The sequence below is a fragment of the Oncorhynchus clarkii genome, chromosome 18 (genome assembly GCF_045791955.1).
Source record: "Oncorhynchus clarkii lewisi isolate Uvic-CL-2024 chromosome 18, UVic_Ocla_1.0, whole genome shotgun sequence".
NCBI classification, from domain to species: Eukaryota; Metazoa; Chordata; class Actinopteri; order Salmoniformes; family Salmonidae; genus Oncorhynchus; species Oncorhynchus clarkii.
Genome location: NC_092164.1, coordinates 14,356,425 through 14,384,267, shown reverse-complemented (window position 1 = coordinate 14,384,267; position 27,843 = coordinate 14,356,425). Strand labels below are relative to the sequence as shown.

Genomic DNA, 27,843 nt, shown 5'->3' with positions numbered 1-27,843 from the left:
TAAGCAGAACAATACTAGCATGAGAATCATACACAAGTCACACTCATTTGTCATTACCTCTGAAATCAATCAATAAAGGAATAAGGCACCAAACACTTGGTTTTTGAAAGCTGTATTTTTTATTTACTGTAATAAGAGACATAACACTGTGTTGAAGAATAAATAGGATGAAAAAGCAACACTTACCTGTAGGGAATCCCAATAAAAACAGTTGGAATGAGGTAACACTGAAGAGCAATGTTAATGTTGTTGTTTTTAACCAGTTTTCTGGTCTCATATCTGTAGCATGTAGAGTGACTGCACCTGGGGAACAGAGGGAGACAATGACATGATTAAAACCACCTCCACACCAGTCGACCTATCCCAACCCAGGAAAACCTCTACAGACAGAAATACATTGTATAGATTAGAACAGGGCAGCAGGTAGCCTACTGAGTGTTGGGCCAGTAACCACAAGGTTGCTGGTTTGAATCCCAGAGACTAGGTGAAAAATCTGTCAATGTGCCCTTGAGCAAGGCACTTAACTCTAATTCCTCCTGTAAGTCGCTCTGGATAAGAGCGTCTGCTAAATGACTCAAATGTAACATATGGTTGTCTGTCATTAGATGAGTAAATCATGTCAGCTCTTCTCATTAACTTCGATGTTGATCTGAAATGGTCACTGTTTCACCTCACTGAATACATCCCCTGATATTACACTAGGATGAAAACCAGCTGCCTTCAAGGAGCATAGTTGTGCACCCATGGGGTTGTTTCAACACCGGACCTCCATCTGTAAAACAGGCCATCATTATTACTCGTTATATTGATATGTCAATGGGCTTATGAGTACTGATAGATGAGGTTCATTTACTAAGTAGATCAGGGTTTCCCAAACTCGGTCCTGGGACCCCCTCTGGGTGCACGTTTTGTAGATGACAAACACATATCGATAGAGATAATTGTGTGTGTGTGTCAGATGCAATACGAAACTCCATGTGGTACATGCTTTAGTGAAACAGGACAAATCAGACCCACCCTTTAGAATGAGACAGTGCTGCGGCCTTGAGATGTGCGAGATGGTCGCCAGGTAATATCCACTTGAAGGACAAGCATCCTTCATTCATTGACTCACTTATTAATTCATCCTTCATTCTACTAATACACCGTGGATTCCACCAAGTGGATTGGTAGTATGTCATGTCACAGAGGACAATGAAACAACATTCATTCAGGATACTAATGACAGGTGTATGTTGTAAGGACTGTTGTGTTAAACGGAACAAATGGCCCTAAAGCAGTGTTTGTCAGTCCTGCTGCTAGGCAACCAACAAGCTACAGAAATGCTGTTATTTCATCAATACTAGTGGCATGTCAACAGACAACAGAGGTCTTCACAGGTCCAACAGGCCTGAAATATTGAGATCTGACCAGAGACCCGAGCGGGTTCTAAATTCAGACTTTTGACTCAGATCTGATAATTGTCACGGTCTCAGGTACGTGCAATTGAAAATGATTTACCGACCAGAACCGTCCTCTTTAATGTGTGTGTGAGGTGATGATAACTATGCAAGCTTGTTATGTGTCAGCCAATTGCAACTCAATCAAATGTATAGCTTATGTATAGCTGAAACTGGGTTCGGCTGCTCACCTCACATGTGCCTTCTGATGTGGAGACGGAGAGAACGAGTGAAAGGAGCCTTGGCCTAATTGGATACCACGAAATTGGGGAGAAATGGGGGAAAATTTAAAATAAAATAAAAACTTCAATCAAGAATAGTCTGATGGATGACAATATTATAAGCTTATCAATTTTTTATTATATATTATCACTTGTGAATGATGCCCAGCATATTTCATAGCCCTTAGGCCTGCCTATATGTATTCATAAGGTTTGTGTCACAACTAAAGTGGCCAAATAACATCTTAAAATGAAGCACATTAATCTGCTTTACAAAGGCTGTAGTGCCTAACTGGCATACATAAGCAGCGCGTGAGTTTCAAGTTTGGGGAAGATCATTTTCACTATTAAAAATGCACCTTTTTAATAAAAGCATTACATGCATAATTGCATTTGCGGTCACTTTTGATAATGGTGTTTTCCACTAATGGAACATTCGTGCTTATAGCCTACTACCATGTGTGCATTGCTGTGCTTATGTGAAGAAATAGCCTAATAGTTAATAAACATTTTAAGCTAAATGCTTTGATCTGTTGCATCAGCCACATTGCATGAACAAATAAATAAAATTGATGCTAGTGGTTGTATTCGTTTAGGATCTATCGCATCCCACAACTGTCCCAGACTGTTTGGAATATTTATTTCTCGCACTGAATAGAATAGGTCAACCTTTGTACTATGAGGGATAGTAGATTGACATAGCCTAGTGCTTTTGCAGTTCATTAGGCCTAGCAGTTCATTAGGCCTAGCTTAAAATGTTTATTAACTATTAGGCTATTTCTTCACATAAGCACAAATGTTCCATTAGTGGAAAACACCATTATCAAAAGTGACCGCAAATGCAATTATGCATGTAATGCTTTTATTAAAAAAGTGCATTTTTAATGGTGAAAATGATCTTCCCCAAACTTGAAACTCACGCGCTGCATCGCTACAGCCTTTGTAAAGCAGATTAATGTGCTTCATTTTAAGATGTTATTTGGCCACTTTAGTTGTGACACAAACCTTATGAATACTTATAGGCCTAAGGGCTATGAAATATGCTGGGCATCATTCACAAGTGATAATATATAATTAAAAATTGATAAGCTTATAATATTGTCATCCATCAGACTATTCTTGATTTATTCTTGTCTTTACATATACTAAATAATGTGTGACATTTGTTTTGATTTAGAATGGACCATTATCATGCACCTGTATCAAAACAGGGGCAGCAGGAAAAAAATACATGTCATCTATGCACTTAAATAACGAATAGAGGATGCTTTTCCCTGTGGTTTATTTCATTCCAGCCAGGTACACTATACTGCTGTTGTAAAGAGAAGCAATGTGCTTAATATTAGGAAAGTTGAGAAATAAATATAGTAGGCCTAGCCTATAGAAAGCTGATGGGACTTTTTATTAGCGGCCATCACTCTGTTTTGTCACTCAATTGCATAGCCTATAGAAAGGTTGCGCAACATGAGCGAATGGGCTTTCATGAGTGTTTTATTCGATTTGAATACATTTGCATTGATGTCAGAGTGATTAGAGGGACAATAGAGTGCGGAGTACCAGGCAGTTAGCACGTTTGGTAGGCTACTAATGACCAGCAGCACTATCAGAGCTTGGAGAAGCCTAATTACCATGACTAAACGGTCATGTGGAATTTGACTGCCTTCATGACTCGTGACCGCGGTCACCACAACAGCCCTAGCCTAGGCTACTATTGATTGCGAAGATGGATGCCTTTTTCATTGACGTAAAATTAAAGTTATAGGATTTTGAATAGGATCTCCATTAGCAACAAAGTATAGTATAGTGAAATTATTATTTTCGAACGGATTATAATTTGTTTTAGTATTGTATATTATTATTGCAAATAGTGTGTTGTTTCTTTGCCGAGACATTTTTGTTGGCTAAATTATGTTTGAACTGTCTTTTTTTATTGTGTGGGCCTACAAAAAGGCACCCACCATTGTTGGTAATTACTGCAATATAAGCATGTTCAAAACTTGAAACCAGTTTTGTTTCTTTCTGTTGAGACATTTGTTTTGGCCCAAATGACACTGAACAATATAAAACAACATGCAACAATTCCAAAGACTTGAGTTACAGTTCATATGATGAAATCAGTCAATTTAAATCAATTCATTAGGCCCTTATTTTATTTTACCTTTATTTTACTAGGCAAGTCAGTTAAAGAACAAATTATGTTTTTCAATGACGGCCTAGGAACAGTGGGTTAACTGCCTGCTCAGGGGCAGAACGACAGATTTGTACCTTGTCAGCTCGGGGATTTGAACTTGCAACCTTCCGGTTACTAGTCCAATGCTCTAACCACTATGCTACCCTGCCACCCCATCTATGGATTTCACATGACTGGGAATACAGGTATGCATCGATTGGTCACAGATACCTTTAAAAAAATAATGTAGAGGAGTGGTTCAGAAAACCAGTCAGGATCTGGTGTGACCACCATTTGCCTCATGCAGCGTGACATCTCCTTTGCATAGAGTTGATCAGGCCGTTGATTGCGGCTGTGGAATGTTGTCCCACTTCTCTTCAATGGCTGTGCAAAGTTGCTGGTTATTGGCCAGAACTGAAACCGACTGTCGTACACGTTGATCCGGACTTCCAGAGCATCCCAAACATGCTCAATATGTGACACGTCTGGTAGGTCTGAAGGTCACTTTAGAATTGGGACATTTTCAGCTTCCAGGAATTGTATACATATCCTTGCGGCATGGAGTGTGCATTATCATTCTGAAACATGAGGTGATTGCGGCGGATGAATGGCACGACAATGGGCCTCAGGATCTCGTCACGGTATCTCCGTGGATGCAAATTGCTATATATGAAACGCAATTGTGTTCATTGTCCATAGCTTATGCCTGCCCATACTATAACCCCACCGGCACCATGGGTTACTCTGTTCACAACATTGACATCAGCAAACTGCTCACCCATACAACGTCATGCTGTCTGCCACCTGTCCAGTACAGTTGAAACCGGGATTCATCCGTGAAGAGCACACTTTTCCAGCGTGCCAGTGGCCATCGAAGGTGAGCATTTGACACTGAAGTCAGTTACGATGCCGAACAGACCCTGGTGAGGATGACGAGCATTCAGATGAGCTTGTGCAGACAGTTTGTTCAGAAATTCTTCGGTTGTGCAAACCCACACTTTTATTGGCTATCTGGGTGGCTGGTCTCAGACGATCCTGCAGTTGAAGAAGCTGGATGTGGAGGTCCTGGGCTGGCGTGGTCACACGTGGTCTGCGGTTGTGAGGCCGGTTGGACGTACTGCCAAATTCTCTAAAACGGAGGCCTCATATGGTAGAGAAATGAACATTCAATTCCCTGGCAACAGCTCTGATGGACATTCCTGCAGTCAGCATGACATAAGACTACCAAAATCACAAATGACCTTTTTGAAGGACATACCATTAAATCACTCCCTCTCAAACATTTGTAAGTGCAAGTCATTATCACTCGACACATCCTCCCCACTCGCTCAATCATACAAATATACACACACAGTATAGTCCTGTATGCTACGTTATATTGTCAAAGTCAGAAGAGTCACAGATCGAAAAGCATTGTTTAGAATAGACATTCTCTGTAAGGTGTTATGGGGAACAGTGTCAGCTCTACACATTACATTTCTATCAGCAACATTCTAAACATTGCAGAACCACAGAATACACCTAGTCCAAAAATCTAAATTTAATGTCTTAAGATGTTGCAAGATATGAGAGTTTCCTCTGAATTTAAAAAACTGGCCAACTAACACAAATTAAACATATATACTATATTGAAAATCATGATTTACATTAAAATACTTAATGATGGATGGACACTAATTCCTTCACCAGTTGCATTCACTAATCTGTGGTGGATTTATCTGAGTTCTAGTTAGACACCCATACATAGTTACACACACAAAAGTATGTGGACACCCCTCAAAATGAGTGGATTTGTCTATTTCAGCCACACCCATTGCGGACAGCTGTATAAAAATCGAGCACACAGCCATGCAATCTCCATAGACAAATATTGGTAGTAGAATGGCCTTACTGAAGAGCTCAGTGACTTTCAACGTGGCACTGTAATAGGATGCCACCTTTCCAAAAAGTTAGTTTGTCAAATTTCTGCCCTGCTAGAGCTGCCCCGGTCAACTGTAAGTGCTGTTATTGTGAAGTGGAAATGTCTAGGAGCAACAATGGCTCAGCCACGAAGTGGTAGGCCACACAAGCTCCCAGAACGGGACAGCCGAGTGCTGAAGCATGTAGAAATTGTCTGTCCTCGGTTGCAACACTCACTACAGAGTTCCAAACTGTTCGTCGGGAGCTTCATGAAATGGGTCTCCATGGACGAGCAGCCGCACAAAAGCCTAAGATCACCATGCGCAATGCCAAGCGTAGGCTGGAGTGATGTAAAAGCTTGCCGCCATTGAACTCTGGAGCAGTGGAAACGCATTCTCTGGAGTGATGAAATCACGCTTCACCATCTGGCAGTCCGACGGACAAATCTGGGTTTGGCGGATGTCAGGAGAACACTACCTGCCCCAATGTATAGTCAACTGTAAAGTTTGGTGGACTAAGAATAATGGTCTGGTGCTGTTTTGCATGGTTCGGTCTAGGCTCCTTATTTCCAGTGAAGGGAAACCTTATTGCTGCAGCATATAATGCCATTCTAGACGATTCTATGCTTCCAACTTTATGGCAACAGTTTGGGGATGGCATACCGGTAGAGGTTTGATGGCATACCAGTAGAGGTCTATCAAGCCTTTTATTAAATATATATATATATGTATATATTACACACACACACACACACACACACACACAGTGGGGAGAACAAGTATTTGATACACTCCCGATTTTGCTTTTTTTGGGGGGGGGGGGGGGGGGGTTTCCTACTTACAAAGCATGTAGTGGTCTGTAATATTTTATCATAGGTACACTTCAACTATGAGAGACAGAATCTAAAACAAATATCCAGAAAATCACATTGTATGATTAAGTAGTTAATTTGCATTTTATTGCATGACATAAGTATTTGATCACCTACCAACCAGTAAGGATTCCAGCTCTCACAGACTTGTTCGTTTTTCTTTAAGAAGCCCTCCTGTTCTCCACTCATTACCTGTATTAACTGCACCTGTTTGAACTCGTTGCCTCTATAAAAGACACCTGTCCACACACTCAATCAAACAGACTCCAACCTCTCCACAATGGCCAAGACCAGAGGGCTGTGTAAGGACATCAGGGCTAAATTGTAGACCTGCACGGGCTACAGGACAATAGGCAAGCAGCTTGGTGAGAAGGCAACAACTGTTGGCGCAATTATTAGAAAATGGAAGAAGTTCAAGATGACGGTCAATTACCCTCGGTCTGGGGCTCCATGCAAGATCTCACCTCGTGGGGCATCAATGACCATGAGGAAGGTGAGGGATCAGCCCAGAACTACACGGCAGGACCTGGTCAATGACCTGAAGAGAGCTGGGACCACAGTCTCAAAGAAAACCATTAGTAACATACTACGACGTCATGGATTAAAATCCTGCAGCGCACACAAGGTCCCCCTGCTCAAGCCAGCGCATGTCCAGGCCCGTCTGAAGTTTGCCAATGACCATCTGGATGAACCAGAGGAGGAATGGGAGAAGGTCATGTGGTCTGACGAGACAAAAATATAGCTTTTTGGTCTAAACTCCACTCGCTGTGTTTGGAGGAAGAAGGATGAGTACAACCCCAAGAACACCATCCCAACCATGAAGCATGGAGGTGGAAACATCATTCTTTGGGGATGCTTTTCTGCAAAGGGGACAGGACGACTGCACCGTATTAAGGGGAGGATGGATGGGGCCATGTATCACGAGATCTTGGCCAACAGCCTCCTTCCCTCAGTAAGAGCATTGAAGATGGGTCGTGGCTGGGTCTTCCAGCATGACAACAACCCGAAACACACAGCCAGGGCAACTAAGGTGTGGCGCCGTAAGAAGCATCTCAAGATCCTGGAGTGGCCTAGCCAGTCTCCAGACCTGAACCCAATAGAAAATCTTTGGAGGGAGCTGAAAGTCCGTATTGCCCAGCAACAGCACCAAAACCTGAAGGATCTGGAGAAGGTCTGTATGGAGGAGTGGGCCAAAATCCCTGCTGCAGTGTGTGCAAACCTGGTCAAGAACTACAGGAAACATATGATCTCTGTAATTGCAAACAAAGGTTTCTGTACCAAATATTAAGTTCTGCTTTTCTGATGTATCAAATACTTAGTGGGCCAAAAAAGTATTTAGTCAGCCACCAATTGTGCAAGTTCTCCCACTTAAAAAGATGAGAGAGGCCTGTAATTTTCATCATAGGTACACTTCAACTATGACAGACAAAATAAGAAAAAAAAAATCCAGAAAATCACATCGTAGGATTTTTATGAATTTAATTTGCAAATTATGGTGGAAAATAAGTATTTGGTAACCTACAAACAAGCAAGATTTCTGGCTCTCACAGACCTGTAACTTCTTCTTTAAGAGGCTCCTCTGTCCTCCACTCATTACCTGTATTAATGGCACCTGTTTGAACTTGTTATCAGTATAAAAGACACCTGTCCACAACCTCAAACAGTCACACTCCAAACTCCACTATGGCCAAGACCAAAGAGCTGTCAAAGGACACCAGAAACAAAATTTTAGACCTGCACCAGGCTGGGAAGACTGAATCTGCAATAGGTAAGCAGCTTGGTTTGAAGAAATCAACTGTGGGAGCAATTATTAGGAAATGGAAGACATACAAGACCACTGATAATCTCCCTCCACGCAAGATCTCACCCCGCGGGGTCAAAATGATCACAAGAACGGTGAGCAAAAATCCCAGAACCACACGGGGGGACCTAGTGAATGACCCGCAGAGAGCTGGGACCAAAGTAACAAAGCCTACCATCAGTAACACACTACGCCGCCAGGGACTCAAATCCTGCAGTGCCAGACGTGTTCCCCTGCTTAAGCCAGTACATGTCCAGGCCCGTCTGAAGTCTGCTAGAGAGCATTTGGATGATCCAGAAGAAGATTGGGAGAATGTCATATGGTCAGATGAAACCAAAATATAATTTTTTGGTAAACTCAACTCATCGTGTTTGGAGGACAAAGAATGCTGAGTTGCATCCAAAGAACACCATACCTACTTGGAAGCATGGGGGTGGAAACATCATGCTTTGTGGCTGTTTTTCTGCAAAGGGACCAGGACGACATCCGTGTAAAGGAAAGAATGAATGGGGCCATGTATCGTGAGATTTTGAGTGAAAACCTCCTTCCATCAGCAAGGGCATTGAAGATGAAACGTGGCTGGGTCTTTCAGCATGACAATGATCCCAAACACACCGCCCGGGCAACGAAGGAGTGGCTTCGTAAGAAGCATTTCAAGGTCCTGGAGTGGCCTAGCCAGTCTCCAGATCTCAACCCCATAGAAAATCTTTGGAGGGAGTTGAAAGTCCGTGTTGCCAAGCAACAGCCCCAAAACATCACTGCTCTAGAGATCTGCATGGAGGAATGGGCCAAAATACCAGCAACAGCGTGTGAAGACTTACAGAAAACATTTTACCTCTGTCATTGCCAACAAAGGGTATATAACAAAGTATTGAGATAAACTTTTGTTATTGACCAAATACTTATTTTCCACCATAATTGGCAAATAAATTCATAAAAAAATCCTACAAATGTGATTTTCTGGATTTTTTTCCTCATTTTGTCTGTCATAGTTGAAGTGTACCTATGATGAAAATTACAGGCCTCTCATCTTTTAATTGGAAGAACTTGCACAATTGGTGGCTGACTAAATACTTTTTTGCCCCACTGTATGTCATGCAATAAAATGCTAATTAATTACTTAAAAATCATAATGTGAGATTTAGATTCCGTCTCACAGTTGAAGTGTACCTATGATAAAAATGACAGACCTCTACATGCTTTGTAAGTAGGAAAATCGGCAGTGTATCAAATACTTGTTCTCCCCTCTGTATATATACTAAAAGCTCCATTGTTAGATTGTTTTAACTACTCCTATAGAAATGGTAGTCTGTCAGGTACTCAGCAGGAAGGTCTGATTTCACTAATTACTAAAACAAGACCCAGATGGCAAATATAAAGATTCCGTTTTTTTAGACTGTAGGCCCCTTACATTTAAATGTTGTGATGCAAAAATACTAGCGAAATGCATAGCACTCAGAATTAAAGAGGTTTTACCAGGTATTGCTCCATCTGATCAGGCAGGTTTATTTTTACATGGACGATACGTTGGAGATAATATATGACAACTACTAGAAATAATAGAACATCATGAAATATCTAAGAAACCAGGCCTGGTATTTATAGCGGATTTTGAAAAGGCCTTTGATAAAGACTGGATTTTTAAAATTTCGGTGATTCTCTTATAAAATGGGTAAAAGTAATGTATAGTAACACCAGGTGTAAAATAGTAAATATCGGCTACTTAGAGTTTTGAATTGCCAAGAGAAGTTAAACAAAGGTGTCCGCTGTCACCATATCTATTAGTTATGGCCATCGAAATGCTAGCTATTAAAATCAGATCCAATAACATTAGGGGATTAGAAATCCAAGGCTTAAAAACAAAGGTGCCCATGTATGCCAATGACTCAAGTTTTATATTAAGTCCACAAGCTATATTTGTCTGGACTAAAATCTAATTGTGTACAATATTACATATTGGATTTTAAAAAATACAACTTTTACATTACCCTGCAGTTTACCTATAAAATTGGCTGACGGTGAAGTTGACATACTTGGTATTCATATGACAAAAGATATGAGCCCTCCACAATGAATTTCAATAGAAAAATAGAAAACTAGACAAGATCATGCAACCATGGAGAGGAAAATACCTGTCTATTTGTGGAAAAATCGCCCTGATTAACTCTGTTTACTCACTTACGGCACTGCCTACTCCTGATGATTTGTTTTTCAAATCATGAGCAAAAAATATTTTGCTTTATCTGGGACGCTAAACCAGACAACGCTAAACCAGACAAAATAAAGCATATAATGAATAGGGTGGGTTGAGAGTATTAAATATAAAAGCACTAAACCACTCTAAAAGCTTCACCAGTTCAAAAGTTTTACTTGAACCCTAAATGGTTCTCAAGTAGATTAAGAAAAGCTCATCCAATATTTAAAGTCTTTTTGCAGATAGCCATGTCTCATTTTCAATGAATTGAAAATTATACTTTTTTTCAAAATCTCTCTTTTTCAAACAAGCATTGCAGAGCTGACTACAATTTCATCCCCCTGAAAATGTAATATTTGTTCTAACAAATATTATGGCTGAACTAAAAATGTGCTGGTTGTCAAAATACCTGTATTTATGGGAAAATTGTATTTTGTACTTAAAGTATATTGTAAATTGGAATGGTAGTTGTGTCTTTCATGGAGTTATCAGAATTGTACAAGAAGGTCTGCTCAATCCAAGAGTACAAGCAACTGATTACAGCGTTACCCCAAAAACAGAGAAGGCAGGTGGCAGCGGGAGGTGGTAGGGAACTTATCTGTCTGCCCAATATAAAAACTGTCAGAAGAATAAAAACAGAACAAATAAGAAAGTATACCAGTTTCATTTGAGGACCAGGATGTTGACAACTGTGCCATACAGATTGCAAAATAGTTGGGAAGACATTTTTTGATATACCGATTCCATGGTACAGGGTGTTTAAGTTGATTTTTAAAACGAAGCAAGATTCAAGACTTCAAGCTCGTCAGCAAAAATTATTATACAGAATTCTTGCCACCAACAAAACGTTGAATATTTGGGGCATAAAATCATTGAAGCTCTGCAGATTTTGTTGTGAGGATACAGAATCAATAGACAATTTATTTTGGTATTGCCCTCAGGAAGCCTGTTTCTGGTCTTAGGTTCAGGAATGGCTGAAAATACACATTGATCTGGGTCCCTGTTTTTGGCCTTGTGTCATCCTGAATGGGAGTCTGTTGGATGACTGGTGTGGTGTAGTTGTTGAGCGGCTTCACTGCAAGTATATTGTATGTTTTGGATATTCAATCAAAATAAATACATTTGAGGAAGGCCCTTTCCTGTTTCAGCATGACAATGCCCGTGCATGAAGCGAGGTCCATACATAAATGGTTTGTCGAGATCGGTGTGAAGAACTTGACAGGCCTGCAGAGCCCTGACCTCAACCCCATCAAACACCTTGGGATGAATTGGAACGCCGACTGCGAGCCAGGCCTAATCGCCCAATATCAGTGACCCACCTCACAAATGCTCATGGCTGAATGGATGCAAGTCCCCACAGCAATGTTCCAACATCTAGTGGAAAGCCTTCCTAGAAGCTGTTATAGCAGCAAAGGGGGACCAACTCCATATTAAATGCCCATGATTTTGGAATGAGATGTTCGATGAGGTGTCCACATACTTTGGCATGTAGTGTAGTTACAGCTCCACCTGAATATACTTACCTGAAATATAATGCAAATGTTACACGTCACAAAGACTTTCCTCATGCTTGCACACAACACTCACTCAAGACAAGCACATGATTCTTCACACACACGGCAACACAAATTCTCTTGCTCGAGTACAGAGGTAAGTGCACGAGTATGGGATATTCAAATGTCATGTTAATTAACACGATATTACAAAAGTTTGTCTATAATGTTGAGTTAATTAAAATACAAGAAACTTTAAATATACAGAAAAAGAATGAGAAATGACTAACAAAATGTTGAGTTGCCTATTGGTTCAAATTAAACTCCAGTGTATTGATCAGAATATCCGATATGGGTATTCTGCCTGCTTGAGGATCAATACACCCAATAGCGTTGTACCGATACCAGTATCGCAATACTAAGATAGCAGATTTTCCTTGGCAAAAAAGAAAACACGAAGCAGACTGAAAACTCTATGGTCCTTTAAAACCTAGCTTTGTAAAATATTGTGTGCTATAGCTAAACAAATGTGACTCTGGGTGACAACATAAGGCTGTGCATGTTTTACACAGACATCATTTTGGCTCTCTGCTCTGAAAAATTAAAAGATTAGTTTGAGTTCACAATACTTGAAACAAGGATGAGGGTGAGAAAATCCCAAAATATCTAGAGGCTACAAAATAGTTTGTGTTTGTTTTTTTACTTCAATCAACTTAGTATTCACAAAATGGCATTTCACAGTTTTATTGCAGTTAGTCAAACAACTACTACAGGATGCAATGTACCGGAAATACATTCCATGGACGGGAGGAAATCAAAGTAAGCTAACCATTGCAGAGGCAATGCAGGTCTTCACTTGTTACTAGGATCTACTGAAAACAACAATAACAGGAGGATAGGATACTGATAGCAAAAAGCAAGAAAAGACATCATACAGAAGTTTATAAGCCATCTACAGACCTGACTACATCAAGATACATCGCAGTTGATATTGGCCTTTGGCGGCCAACATTGAAGATTTGTGTTTTTCAATCAACATTGGGCCTGGCTTGTGATATAATTATTTATTTTTTTCCCCCTAAGTCAACATTCGGGACACATGAAGAAGCCGAGGGAAATAATCAGCCCAAATTAAAAGAACAAAAAAAAACATTTGACGAGAAAATAAATCAGTTATTTTACATAATGAGAAAGGAGAAGCAGGAGATCCGAATATTGAGCCTTGGGGTACACCGTTGAAAAAATGTCAACATAACACAATCAGTATCTGCGACGTTTGTTGTTAGGCCCTTCATAGTTTCCCACAACAGGGATTCCCCTCCCAAAGCCTGCTGGCCCCCCCACTGCAGGTCCAGGCCCTGCCCCCATAAGCCCTGCCCCCATAAGCCCTGCCCCCACTGCCTGTTGCTGCTGAGGGGACTCGACACCTGGACGGCCACTCATGGGGGACGAACCAATCTGATTAGGAGCCCCCTGGGGGAACCTATCGTTGCGCAGCTACAATATAAAGGGAAAGGTTGGTGGAGATATTATGAGCAGTCCAGATGCAGAAGAATCAGATGGGAGGGATATTCAATAACAATGTTCGTTTTGGCGAGGCAATGAGAAGGCGTTCCGAACGTCAAAGTAGGCAAGCAGAGGAGTTCCGGGCAGAGTCAGAAGAGGGAGAGAGGAATCAGTCCATTAGTTATGGGTGCAGAGCTGATATAAGCTATGAGAATCCCTTTCCTAACCTGCACTAACCTCATGATGTGAAAAGTGAAATCAGGGGAGTAAATGTTATTATTAACCACCACGGGATACTATGATATCATGATTAAAGATATCACAATGGTAGGGGAAAAGATGCCAGAAAAGACCAGCTGGATGAGATATCTGTACCATAAACTATTAAAATCAAAGTCACTGGCAAAACACCTTGGAATGTAATATCCATAAGCAGCATCTAAATAGCCTCTGGCATCTCCTCTCACCACTGGTTAAAACCTGAAAACAATACACTGTAGTTTCTATTCAACACCAAGGGTTGAGCAGGTTAAGGAGAGCGAGTTATTGAGAGAGAAATTAAAAAGGAGGTTGAGTGTAAGCGCCCATCTTAGCGCATACATTACCATGGCTCCATTGTCTGGCATCATGTTTGGTGCGCCCATGTTTGGAGTTCCCTCGGGGCCCATGGCTCCGGCCCTTCCGCTCATGCCTATGCCCATCATTTGAGGGGGTCCCTGGTTTACACTGGCCCCGGCAACAGAGGCGGGGTTAAACCCATCTACACGCAAAACAACGTAGCATCGTTTGGTCACACTGGAAGTAAACCCCACCCATCACACCCCATGTGCACTGTTTGTTGTTGTAGAGTGGTGTAAAAAAAATCTCTCAGGGCTGACAGAGCTAGCTAACGTTGGTTGTTGGTCACACAAGCAATGCCAATTATGTAGGTGTCAAATGTTTTGTTTCCTAGTTTGATAGGGAAAAATAAGTCAATATTGAGCCCGGTGGTACACAATTGAAAACATATCAAATTTTGTTAGTCTTTGGTGAGATATCCATATCGATATATACACTGAACAAAAAATGAAATGCAACATGTAAAATGTTGGTCCCATGTTACATGAGCTGGGGTACTGATGAATTTTTCAATTGACTGATTTCCTTCTATGAACTGTAACTCAGCTAAATATTTGAAATGTTTGCATGTTACATTTATTTTTTGTTTAGTGTATATATATATATATAAAACCCTTTTAAAAACATACATCATTTGTTGATGATTTCATATGGCAGGTTAACAGTCTACAGCACCTGTAATCATTAGGCTATGACTTAAAATTGGTTAAGTTGTATTAATATAAGCTGAACAACCAAAAACCAACGTTAGCATATAGATGCCTACAACAGACTATTTACAGGTCATTGGGAACAGGAGCAGTGCATCATACCATAAAATCAACAGAGCAAGAGTTCCATTACAGTAAAACAGTGGGACAAGCTGTGAGAGGCCCTCAGATAGTCTGGATGAATTTCCGATTTCAGGCGAAAGAACACCATCACCCAGTTCTGCTTCTAGGTTAAAAACCGTGACTGCACATCACCGTTGCCAAATACTCAACCCCGGACCCAAAACCCCATTCACAGCCATATGACACAGGTCTTTGAGAACACTGTAAAATCATCAGTAGGATGACAAGTCATTTAATAAATACTTTTTTTTTTTAAATTAAGAAGATAGAAAATGTTGCATCAACTACTAATGGAAACACGAGTAAAGAGTTCATTATGCTTTCTAGGTACTAAATGAGACAGCTGTATTAGTTATGAATTGACTCCACCCACCCACACTGCTGGAAATGAAAAGATAAACTATTTCCTAGATGGTATATGTACACAGAAATGATACTGCAAACCCCCCCCCCTCAATAAAAATAATGCACCATCTCATTGAACAACGCACACCATTATGTTTATAAGTAGTAAACATACACACAGATAAAATGTAAATACAAACAAAGGGATGGGTGTATTCTAAGCTTGTAGATAAGAACGTTTACCAAGTGTTGGGATTGGTGGCTACTGCTGATACAAAATGTTTGTTCTGTTTGGGCCTCATCTATTGTTCGAATCAGGTAACCTTCCACATGTGTGGCACGATAAATAAGTAGGTCTGCAGAACGGGCAAAAGTGAAGTTGCATAAAACATTAAGGACTAAAGAAAACAATGGTTTACTTCAACCAGTTGACTAAATAACAAATGACCTGATAATGAAAAGATCATTAGTGAAGTCATCATGTAAAATTCACACTAAAAAAAGGTAGATGTGACTTTCTACGAATTGATGTACTCAGTTTCTCCACACAAATCAGGGGTAAAAACAAAAGAAATCCCATGACTGAAATTTAAGTCAATTTCAGTTCGACTGCAAAACTCATTTTTCATGAAAATAGAAAAGGCATGGCCATAATTTCTTGTCAGGAAAGAGGAGTTTTGTACATGTATTAAAACTGAGTTACACCATTTAGTCATATCTATCTATATATATATATATATATATATCTATATATCTATATCTATATCTACTGAAATAATCGTGGCGGGGTTAAAGTTATCGATCACTGCAAAGGATTGCTGCAAAGTGATCGATAACTTTTACCCCTCCACGATTATTTCAGTCTCACATTCCCCCAAAACACACTTACACCCTAGTCACTCTCACTCACATATCTAATCAGTGACACAAAAACATAATTAGCATGTTCTCAGACTACACCACATGAGCATATTTCCCCCAGTAGTATTAGTACTTCAGTACACACAGTATGTAGGTGATGTGCAGCCCCGGGTTACAATCATGAAGTGGTGAAGGAGCCACCATGAACCTCACACAGCCCATCCCGTTCAGAGCCTCACAATATATCTTTAGCCCTGCTCCGAGCCCTTTAATGTCTGCCGACCTGAAGGAACTAGCCAGGTGCACACAATATGGCGGTGCCTCCACCTAGCCTTCTTAGGGGGAACTTCTGCCTTATGGCTGGGGCGGCAAAACTCCAGTAACTTTCCTCAAATTCCCAGGCTTTCCAGGAATCCCAGTCCCTGGGAATTGAGAAAGTTACCAGAATTTCACAAACCTAGCCATATGGCCAACACCCTCCCAGTTCCTTTAGATCTGTAGACACCGAAAGGGGGAGGGGGTAGTTCATTGTTGTTTATGGACCAGTCAGTGCTGAGTCATCATTATGACCCTACCTCCCATATTAATGGCTCCACGAGGGCCCAGTTCACCCATTCTCATTTCCTGTTCTCTCTGGAAGAAGTGAAGAAGAGTGGTGCACCCGTAAACCTTGTGGACAATAACTACTAGGACCATTAGGACATGTGTAGGATGATTCCTCACACATCACAACACTCACACAGCTATACAGTGGGGCAAAAAAGTATTTAGTCAACCACCAATTGTGCAAGTTCTCCCACTTAAAAATATGAGGCCTGTAATTTTCATCATAGGTACACTTCAACTATGACAGACAAAATGAGAAGGAAAAAAAATCCAGAAAATCGCATTGTAGGATTTGTATGAATTTATTTGCAAATTATGGTGGAAAATAAGTATTTGGTCACCTACAAACAAGCAAGATTTCTGGCTCTCACAGACCTGTAACTTCTTCTTTAAGAGGCTCCTCTGTCCTCCACTCGTTACTTGTATTAATGGCACTTGTTTGAACTTGTTATCAGTATAAAAGACACCTGTCCACAACCTCAAACAGTCACACTCCAAACTCCACTATGGCCAAGACCAAAGAGCTGTCAAAGGACACCAGAAACAAAATTGTAGACCTGCACCAGGCTGGGAAGACTGAATCTGCAATAGGTAAGCAGCTTGGTTTGAAGAAATCAACTGTGGGAGCAATTATTAGGAAATGGAAGACATTCAAGACCACTGATAATCTCCCTCGATCTGGGGCTCCACGCAAGATCTCACCCCGTGGGGTCAAAATGATCACAAGAACGGTGAGCAAAAATCCCAGAACCACACGGGGGGACCTAGTGAATGACCTGCAGAGAGCTGGGACCAAAGTAACAAAGCCTACCATCAGTAACACACTACGCCACCAGGGACTCAAATCCTGCAGTGCCAGAGTTGTCCCCCTGCGTAAGCCAGTACATGTCCAGGCCCGTCTGAAGTTTGCTAGAGAGCATTTGGATGATCCAGAAGAAGATTGGGAGAATGGTTTCATCTGACCATATGACAAAATATAACTTTTTGGTAAAAACTCAACTCGTCGTGTTTGGAGAACAAAGAATGCTGAGTTGCATCCAAAGAACACCATACCTACTTGGAAGCATGGGGGTGGAAACATCATGCTTTGTGGCTGTTTTTCTGCAAAGGGACCAGGACGACATCCGTGTAAAGGAAAGAATGAATGGGGCCATGTATCGTGAGATTTTGAGTGAAAACCTCCTTCCATCAGCAAGGGCATTGAAGATGAAACGTGGCTGGGTCTTTCAGCATGACAATGATCCCAAACACACCGCCCGGGCAACGAAGGAGTGGCTTCGTAAGAAGAATTTCAAGGTCCTGGAGTGGCCTAGCCAGTCTCCAGATCTCAACCCCATAGAAAATCTTTGGAGGGAGTTGAAAGTCTGTGTAGCCCAGCAACAGCCCCAAAACATATCTGCATGGAGGAATGGGCTAAAATACCAGCAACAGTGTGTGAAGACTTACAGAAAACATTTTACCTCTGTCATTGCCAACAAAGGGTATATAACAAAGTATTGAGATAAACTTTTGTTATTGACCAAATACTTATTTTCCACCATAATTTGCAAATACATTCATAAAAAATCCTACAATGTGATTTTCTGGATTTGTTTTCTTCTCATTTTGTCTGTCATAGTTGAAGTGTACCTATGATGAAAATTACAGGCCTCTCATCTTTTTAAGTGGGAGAACTTGCACAATTGGTGGCTGACTAAATACTTGTTTGCCTCACTGTATAAGCAACAGCCAGGGAATAAGGATAATAATGTTCTCCCAACTGTGATAGAAAAAGTCCTGAAGGAGGAGTTACAAAAGCTGTGTGTGGAATGATACTGTATTGGATATGTAAGAATTTAGTGAGAGAGGAGCACATACGGAATGATCATCTGAGTTCCTAGGTTTGCTTAACAAGTTACCTATGTGTCCAGTATGGATTCTCAAGGCCCATCTAAAAAGGTCAATATCGGTCTGTATGTGATGAGCATATAACTTAATATGGGCTAAGCCAAAATATAACATGGATTTAGTCCAAAGTTGATCAAACACTGAAGTGACCTTGTTGTGGTGATTTCAGCCTAGAGGAATAAGGGTTACTGATAAATATGCAAGACAAAAGATAGAGAAGTAGATAAATCCCCAAATCCCCTCCACACATAGATGTTCAGACAACCCAAACATTAGTACACACAAATATATATGTACTCTACACAAACGCACAAATGAAGCTGTACAAAGCACACACATTATCAACACTGACCTCCCCTCACACACACACTCACATAAAATATCTTATCATAAAGGACATGCAATAAACATGCCCACACTTGCTCTCTCTCACACACACCTGTAAGTACACAACATGATCACTCAACTCAACCCCCCCCAACACACTCGCACAGACACAAATAATATGCAAGTACACTCAACATCCTCCTAACTCGCTCACTCACACCATCATACAAATATGATACACATACAGTATAGTCCTGTGTGCTACGTTATATTGTCAAAGTCAGAAGCGTTACAGATAGAAAAGCATTGTTTAGAACAGACATGCTCTGTAACGTGTAATAGGGAACAGTGTCAGCTCTACACATTGCATTTCTACCAGCAACATTCTAAACATTGCAGAACCACAGAATACACCTCCTGGTCCAAAATGTCTTAAGATATGTTGCAAAATCTGAGTTTCCTGTGAATTTTAAACTGGCCAGCTAAAACAAAGTAAACATGGGTAAATAGTACATATATTATATATTCCATATTAATATACTATATTTCAAATCATGTTACATTTAAATAGTTAATGAGGGATGGACACTAAAAACGATATCCTTCACCGGTTGCATTCACTCATCTGTAGTGGGACAAATTGTGTTCTAGTTATATAGTTACAGCTCCACCTGAATATACTTACCTGGAATACAATGCAAATGGTCCACATTGAAGATCGAACACTTCCATCACACATACTTGCACACAACACTCCCTCAAGACAAGCACATGAAGTAGTTTAAGTACACACACAGAAACAAATTCAAATCACAGACAAACACACACGGCAACAAATTCTCACACACACACACTCTCTCTCTCTCGTCTCTGTTGAGTACAGAGGTAAGTGCAGTATGGGATATTAAAATGTCATGTTAATTAACATGACGTGACAGTATTACAAACGTTTGTCATCTATAATGTTGAAATAATTAAATGCAAGAAACTTTAAAGGAAAAAGAATGAGAACTGTTAAGCGAGAAACAAAACAAACAGTATTTGTTGGAATTAAATCTTGAGTATTGATCAAGATATAGGTCTTTTGCCTGGAACAATTTCCACACAATGTTTATGGATAAAAACTCCCCAAAGTACAGTATGCACTACTACTAAACATTTTTATGACATTTGTTTTGTCATAAAAAGTAACTAGAAGGTAATTATCAATTATCAAAAATTGTGGGACTTGCTTTAGGTCATTGAAAGTATTTGTGTGGTAGTTGAGGAAATGTAAAACATTTTACTTAAGTGAAGAATTATAGCCAAAATTAAATGATAAAATATCTAGTCTGATAAGCCCATACTATGATAGACAACTATAAAAACCTTATTACTTTGGCGTGTAGGGGAGTTAGATCACATATTTCACCACAAATACAGTAAATACACTCAGACTACAACATTTTTACTCATAAGGAATTAGAAAAGTTGTAGGCTATAATTAGGGGTGATGAATATGTTACACCAAGTGGTGGAAGTTTAGAAGCTTGTTAGTGTTAAATTTAAGTCTGGTGTAGTAGAGGGCGTGACTGATTTATAAATAGTGAATAGTAGCCTTCGGTGAGAGACTAGGTAGTAGTAAGTAGCCCAGAAGTACTAGTAGCAGTAGTCTACATTGCAGTAGTGTTTTAGATAGGTAGGCCATAGGTTAGTTAGAGTAAGTGTTATAATTAGATTTTGCTGTTCTGATTTCCGATTTGAAAAGCAGACTAAAGATTTCATACACTAAGTTTTTATGAAAGTAGTCAAAAGTTTGTCAAATTGAAGAAATAGTAGTTGATGCGGTTCCTAAAACAGCTGTATAGTTTGATTGTTAGAAGATAATTCCGTTCCCAATTTCAGATTTGAATAGCAGAGAAGACCAATATTTCATATCCTCTAAGTTTTGTCTAAATTGTTGGGAAAGTGTTCAAGTAGCTGATGTGTAAAAAGTCACCTTGTTTTACAAAGTTTTTAAGAAGGACAAAAAGTTGAATCTTTTAAAAAGTATATATGCTGGGATTCCTGAGTGGCGCAGCGGTCTAAGGCACTGCATCGATCGTAGTGCTAGAGGTGTCACTACAGACCCTGGTTTGATCCCGGGCTGTATCACATAACCGGTCGTGATCGGAAATCCCATAGGGCGGCGCACAATTGGCCCAGCATCGTCCGGGTTAGGGTTTGACCGGGGGAACTTCATTTGGCTATTCGCGCTCTAGCGACCACTTGCGGCGGGCCGGGCGCCTGCAGGCTGACCTCGGTCGTCAGGTGAACAGTGTTTCCTCCAACACATTGGTGCGCCTGGCTTTCGGATTAAGCTGTTGGGGGTTAAGAAGCGCGGTTTGGCAGGTCATGTTTCAGACGACGCATGACTCGACCTTCGCCTCCGGAGCCCGTTGGGGAGTTGCAGCGATGAGACAAGATCAAAATTGGGGAAAAACGGGGGGGTAAAAAATAAAAAAAAATCGGTATATATGCTATGAAAAAAACCTGTATGCAAGCAACTTAATCCAGACCAGCCTACACATTTTGACATTTGAATGGTATTTCTATCTGAAACAGTGTAGTGTGCTACATAACCACAAGTCTGTTTTTTTTATTTCTATATTTTTTTACAATATTTAAAGCGAAGACTGTTGCTAGTGCCACTAATAATAGTAGGCCTACATATACTGTAATCCTGTGTATGTTTTACACGAGCACAACTTTGGCACTCTGGATGACGGGACACATTGAATACAAAGTGGCGCCCAATTGATAGATCTTTAAAAGTTATTTTAATGCCAGACACTTCTGACTTCTAAGTTGTAGTTCAGCTTTGTCTTCTGGACTTCTATTCAACCACCCCTTTTGGTTTTCATTCCTCGGTCGATAGCACATTAAGTTAGGGGATGGAGCCTCATTTTATTTTTTAACTTGCACTCGTCTTTTCCTACTAGCACTGACATTGCTGATCACTACTTTAATTGAGGAAAAATGTACTTACTACGACTGATATGTGGTTGTCTCACCTAGCTTTCTTACGATGAATGCAAGTTGCTCTGGATGAGAGCGTCTGCTAAATTACTAAAATGTAAATCTAAAAGTGTGTTAGGTATACGTGTTGTTCGTAAGTGTGTGTGAGGCTTGCGAGCATGTTCTGAGATTGCCGCCAGTCTAACATCCCCCCCAAGACTAATGGTAAAGGGTAACGACAATAGAGCTAAGCTAATCCTTGTGCGGGTTGTTTTAGGTTAAGCTGTAGGAGTTGAACTCTTGCTACTATGCAACAGTTACATGCTAAGAGTAGTGTAAGGGTGGCTGTAACAGACGATATTTCCAGCCGGTCCTCTTTCTCTACGGCCTCTCAACACACAATAGAAACAGAGAAGAAAAGTTATTATGCAGCAACATCATAAGACACATCACATCCACAGGCATGCAGTAATACAAGTGCACTAAGGGCTAAGTAGATAAACACATGTTTCCTGAGAATGTCAGTATGTTCACCAACCCATGATCACAGAGTTGCAATGATGAAAAAGTTGACTGGAGACTGTTGAAGTTCTGAAAATTGGGACCAAAATCCACCCCAAAAAAGCCGATGACAGATTCCTCAACTCTTTGCCTGTGTGTTTTTGTCAAGTGATTAGATAAAGATACCAAAGGACACAGCATTTGCACAGTGGCCATTTCTAGACATGCCATTCAAATTTTAACAGATTGACATTCAAGTTACCCTATCGCCTTCATGGAAAAACTTAGAACTATTCTGAGGACTCTCTCTGGAAGTGAAGTTACTCTCATCTGGAACACACTCAAGCATGACAAATGAGCATTGTGGTGAAAGGGTCTGTCAAATCATTAGCCTCTCCCCTCTTAACGTTCCCACAAGAAAGCCAAGCTGTCGGTTACAGGATCTAACTTACTTCAGACAACTCAGCAGAGATAGAGCAGTATTTTGTTCTAGCAGGTGTCCCTCTCCCATACTACTTTAGTAAAACAGGTGTTTAAAACCCAGGTAAATACAACAGACATTTGAATTGATGAGATACGTATAACGTGGGACAGCTACATGGTGTTTTATGTCGCTGGCTGTGAGGCTAGTATTGTGGATACATGGCTTAGAAGGGCTGCTACTGCTGGACATCAGTTTGGTGAGAAAAATACACCCTGAAAACCACAGTAAAACACAGATGAACCAATATGAAAACCCCTCAGCCTTTCTCTTTTGGTTTTAGCAGATCTGAAGAAACCAGATGGGTGTAAACAAGATGGTGGCCGTCAGCTGCTACCCTAAGCACATTGGAGGGCTAGATTGAGCAATCGCTGCACTGCTTACACCTATCAGTCCCGTAAGAAGGAAAATTAATAGTGGCTTGACGCCAATTTCAGATCAGGGTTGTGTCTTTCACGCGAAAGTCTTTGGAAGATACCAAAGCCAAACCTAGAGCCCTGTTGATATTGTGACATGCTACTTACATAAAAAATAGCACTAAATAGGTAGTAGGCTACCCTAAACTAGACCAACCCAAAATACATTTTTATTAGACTTTCACACACAGGACTACGGTACACTATGTTCATCTGTGGTTACCTAGAAAATATATGCTCCTATAGTGATATGGGACACTATTTGAAAAGAAAAAGGCAGCATTCTGGGATGCTTTAGGAATGGGTATTCAAAATGATTTTACCATTCAAATAATATCATCACTTATATTTTCCAGATATCCGGATAGTCGAAAAATGCACATGCACATGGCAGAGGTAAACAGAGGAGATACTGCGTTTCCGGTAGTTTGGCTAACAGCAACAGCGAAAGAAGTCCGATTTTCGCCGTGATAGAACTGATTCTGCTACGAAAAAGGTTTTCTGGTGAGTGTTTTGCATTGAACTGTGTCAGGTATAGTGGAAACTCTGTGAAGGGAGTGCCTGTAATTGCTATTTGAAGTGGGGGAAATGGCATAACGAGTCGGGGCAGCCTGGAGGGCTAAATACCCAGCAGTAGCTCAACGCACCGCTATAGAAACTACATTCAAAGATTTGTAATTTAATTAAATTAAGAATTTCAAATGTCCTGGTATTTCTTTGTAGATAAAAAATATCACAAGGACGATGTAATATAGACAAAGCTTTTTCATCATTAAAAAAGGTCTAAATAAATATGTATCTAAAAAAATGAACACTAGGGTAATTGAATACTAACATTCGGTGGGATATCCGGGTATTTAATTAACCGTGCCTGTCCCTAGTATGCTTGATCATCAGTGTGACGTAGAGTGGTAGGACTGTTAGGCATCTATTCTCAGCACCCAACATGATCGATGGACCCGAAAAATCCCTATCATATCCGCCGAATCATGTGAATGAACGTGTGTGAAGAAGAAGAAAAAAGTGTGATAGTTTGTGTATTCAGAAACCTAGAAATGAGTGATACTGACTGTACTGATGTGAATGTCTATGTTGGCTGTGTGTGTGTTCTCCAAGTGTATTCACACTCTTCATGAAGTTAGACTTTGTGTGTGCATGTTTGTGTGTCTGTCCGGTGAACTCACGTTGTCCGCATAGTTTGGCTTGAAGCCGTCTGGTTGGCGTCTCAACTCTTCCTGCTCTCGATGGCGCTGCATCATCTCCTCCTCCTGCCTACGCCTCTCCTCATGTCTACAAACAGGAAAGAACGTTTAACACACTCACTTCTGACTCTCCTTGTGACGAGTAGAAAATAGAGTGGGAGGTACACACACACGTACCTCATCTCTATATTCTTGCGTTTCTGCAGCTCCTGGTTGCGAAGCTCCTCCAGACGTCTCAGCTCCTCTTGACGCCTCATCAGGTCTGAGAAAGAGAAGATGAGAGAAATATGGGTTGGCTTGGTATTACATCAGTTCTGAGAGAAAGGGGTTGGCTTGGTATTACATCAGGTCTGAGAGAAAGGGGTTGGCTTGGTATTACATCAGGTCTGAGAGAAAGGGGTTGGCTTGGTATTACATCAGGTCTGAGAGGAGGGGTTGGCTTGGTATTACATCAGGTCTGAGAGGAGGGGTTGGCTTGGTATTACATCAGGTCTGAGAGAAAGGGGTTGGCTTGGTATTACATCAGGTCTGAGAGAAAGGGGTTGGCTTGGTATTACATCAGGTCTGAGAGAAAGGGGTTGGCTTGGTATTACATCAGGTCTGAGAGGAGGGGTTGGCTTGGTATTACATCAGGTCTGAGAGAACGGGGTATTGGCTTGGTATTACATCAGGTCTGAGAGAAAGGGGTTGGCTTGGTATTACATCAGGTCTGAGAGAAAGGGGTTGGCTTGGTATTACATCAGGTCTGAGAGAAAGGGGTTGGCTTGGTATTACATCAGGTCTGAGAGAACGGGGTTGGCTTGGTATTACATCAGGTCTGAGAGAAAGGGGTTGGCTTGGTATTACATCAGGTCTGAGAGAATGGGGTTGGCTTGGTATTACATCAGGTCTGAGAGAAAGGGGTTGGCTTGGTATTACATCAGGTCTGAGAGAACGGGGTTGGCTTGGTATTACATCAGGTCTGAGAGAACGGGGTTGGCTTGGTATTAATGTTTTTTTGTATTCACATGTGACAGTTTCTGACAACACTTGAAGTAGGCCTATGGCTATGTCTGCTAATGTTGAATATGCGCACAACACAAAAGGTAACATGTTAACTTTGTCCTTGAGAAGTGAGTGTCTTCCTCAGTGTGTGTGTGTGAGAGGTTCCTTTGAGTGTGTGTACCTTGTCTCATCATCATGAGCTGATGCTCGTGCTTGGCGGCCTCCATCTCTTGCTCCAGCTTCTCCTTTGCCTCTCGGATGTTGCGCTCAACCTGGTCTCTCTGCTGCTTTTCCATCTCGTCCAGGGCCTTCCAGCGGGACGAGTACTCAAACTCAAATGTCCCCGGCTGGGCAAACCGCGGGGGGTGCTCCCTCTCCCTGGAGAGACGGGGAGGAGAGGGGTTAGTGGCTGGACTAAGACCTGCAGGGAGACCACGAGGAAAGTGGAACGGTGCACACACACACAGGCAAGTGAATAAATCAACAAATTCATACTGGTTATGATAAAGAACTCCGGTTGTCAAGACTGGTACAGAGAGTAAAACTCCAAATAGGAGATTGTGTGTATAACGTACTTGTGGTAGTGTACAGATTTCACAAGCAATTTCTCTGGGAGTCCATCTTCTTCATCCAGCTGCTCGGTGGGTTCCACAATGGCAGGCCGAGGAGACCTGGAGACAACATGGTGAGATGGGAGTGATCACTCACACTGCTTGGAATTGATTTGGTGCGTTTGGGTTATTTCTTAAACCAGGTAACTAAGTAAATGCAGTCGTTGGTTGTCTTACGTGGTGAGCAGCAGCGCCCCGTCAGCACAGCGATCCAGGGCTTTACGAGCACAAGGTTTGTTGGCAAACTCCACGAAGCCCTTCCCAGTGGGCCTTCCTCGGTCGTCCACCACAACGATAGCCCTTTCCACGGGGCCGAACTCGGAGAAGGCCTCCTCAAGGAGCTCGTTGGAGACCACGGGGGAAAGGTTCCGCACCGTGAGGGCAGAGCCGTGAGTGGCAAAGCGGATCCGGATAGGTCGGTTCCCCAGCACTATGCCGTCCAACTCTGCCTTGGCAATCTCCGCCAGCGTCCTGGTTTCCTAGAATACCAGGTCAAAGGTTAGGCTCTATTGATAGCAAACTTTCAAACGTTTTTTTATACAGTCTTGGTTGATTAATGAGAATTGCCACCTAGATAGTGTTACCACAAACTCTAGTCAAGTATGTTTCAAAGGGACCCGATGTATCAAGTAATGAATGGTTTCGGGTGGAGGAGTAGGCTTAACAACTGGTGAGGCAGACCCATCCGCCTGAGTAATAAATCGTAGCTAACTAACTAGGGGAAACAGATGGCTATCGATACTAATGCGGCCTAAACGCCAACATTCAAAAGGAGCTTCCTTCACCACGGAGTTAGATATTACTGATTAACGTTACTCTAATACGCAGTCTTACCAGTCGAATGAAGCCGAATCCTCGGTCTCGGTTGATAAACACCTCGTTAGCCTCGCCATACTTGGAAAACAGCTTTTTGAAATCATCCTCCGTGAGGTCTGTCGGGAGGTTACCGATGAACAATCTACAACGCTGCGTGAAGGTTTTCTCCCCGGGTCTCCTGAAACTCTTTATATCCAGCGTCATCTCCTGCGACTCTCCGGCTCCAACCTCCCCCTCTGCCGCAGGGCTGGCAGCCGTCGGCGGCTTTGGTAGTGGGGTTTTCCCATCCGCAACATTCGGCCTTCGCTCCATGCCTGGAGAGTCCATGTTACGCTTTGTGTGCTGCTGCTGCTGGTGGTACTGCTGCTGCTGCTGAGGTTTCGGCGACGGTGCGTTGTTTTGAATGTTGATCTGTTTAAGATTTCGGTGAGCCATACTTAGAGCGAAGTAAATCCCTCACAATATGTATCCAGTAAGTATAGCTTTGAATGCGCAGAAATGTTTCAGAAACGAAGAAATCGTGCCTTCCTTTCAGTCAACAGCCAGCGAAGTGCGGCTGTAATTCAAAATGGCGATGACTGCGCGCGCACCGTTGACGCGAGGTATTCAACGTGGCTGTGGTTTTCCCCTTGGCCACTAGGTGGTATACGAAGACTTTCACAAGCTCAGGGATGTCGGGAAGTTTTTGCATGACACGGTGGCATGCTGATGCTGATGTTGGTGTCCACTTTGTTCAACATGTTCAAGGTCAATGTCATGGGAAGATTCAGTGTGCTGCCGCTGAC

The 27,843-nt window shown here is 41.5% G+C and overlaps 1 protein-coding gene across 2 annotated transcripts; it reads right to left on the bottom strand.

Moving 5' to 3' along the window:
- Nucleotides 1-169: 169 nt before the first annotated feature.
- Nucleotides 170-27,638, bottom strand: LOC139373038 (paraspeckle component 1-like). Of its 2 annotated transcripts, XM_071113052.1 has the most exons (9): nucleotides 27,077-27,638; nucleotides 26,420-26,721; nucleotides 26,207-26,302; nucleotides 25,813-26,009; nucleotides 24,825-24,909; nucleotides 24,630-24,735; nucleotides 16,827-16,884; nucleotides 14,200-14,354; nucleotides 12,817-13,585 (listed from the first exon to the last, which is right to left on the bottom strand). In XM_071113052.1, the coding sequence occupies exons 1-9, from the start codon at nucleotides 27,491-27,493 to the stop codon at nucleotides 13,349-13,351; spliced, it is 1,653 nt and encodes a 550-aa protein (XP_070969153.1). In that variant the 5' UTR covers nucleotides 27,494-27,638; the 3' UTR covers nucleotides 12,817-13,348. The 2 variants fall into 2 exon arrangements, with proteins under 2 accessions (XP_070969154.1, XP_070969153.1); XM_071113053.1 differs by lacking the exons at nucleotides 12,817-13,585; nucleotides 14,200-14,354; nucleotides 16,827-16,884 and adding an exon at nucleotides 170-303.
- Between the last annotated feature and the right edge of the window lie 205 nt (nucleotides 27,639-27,843).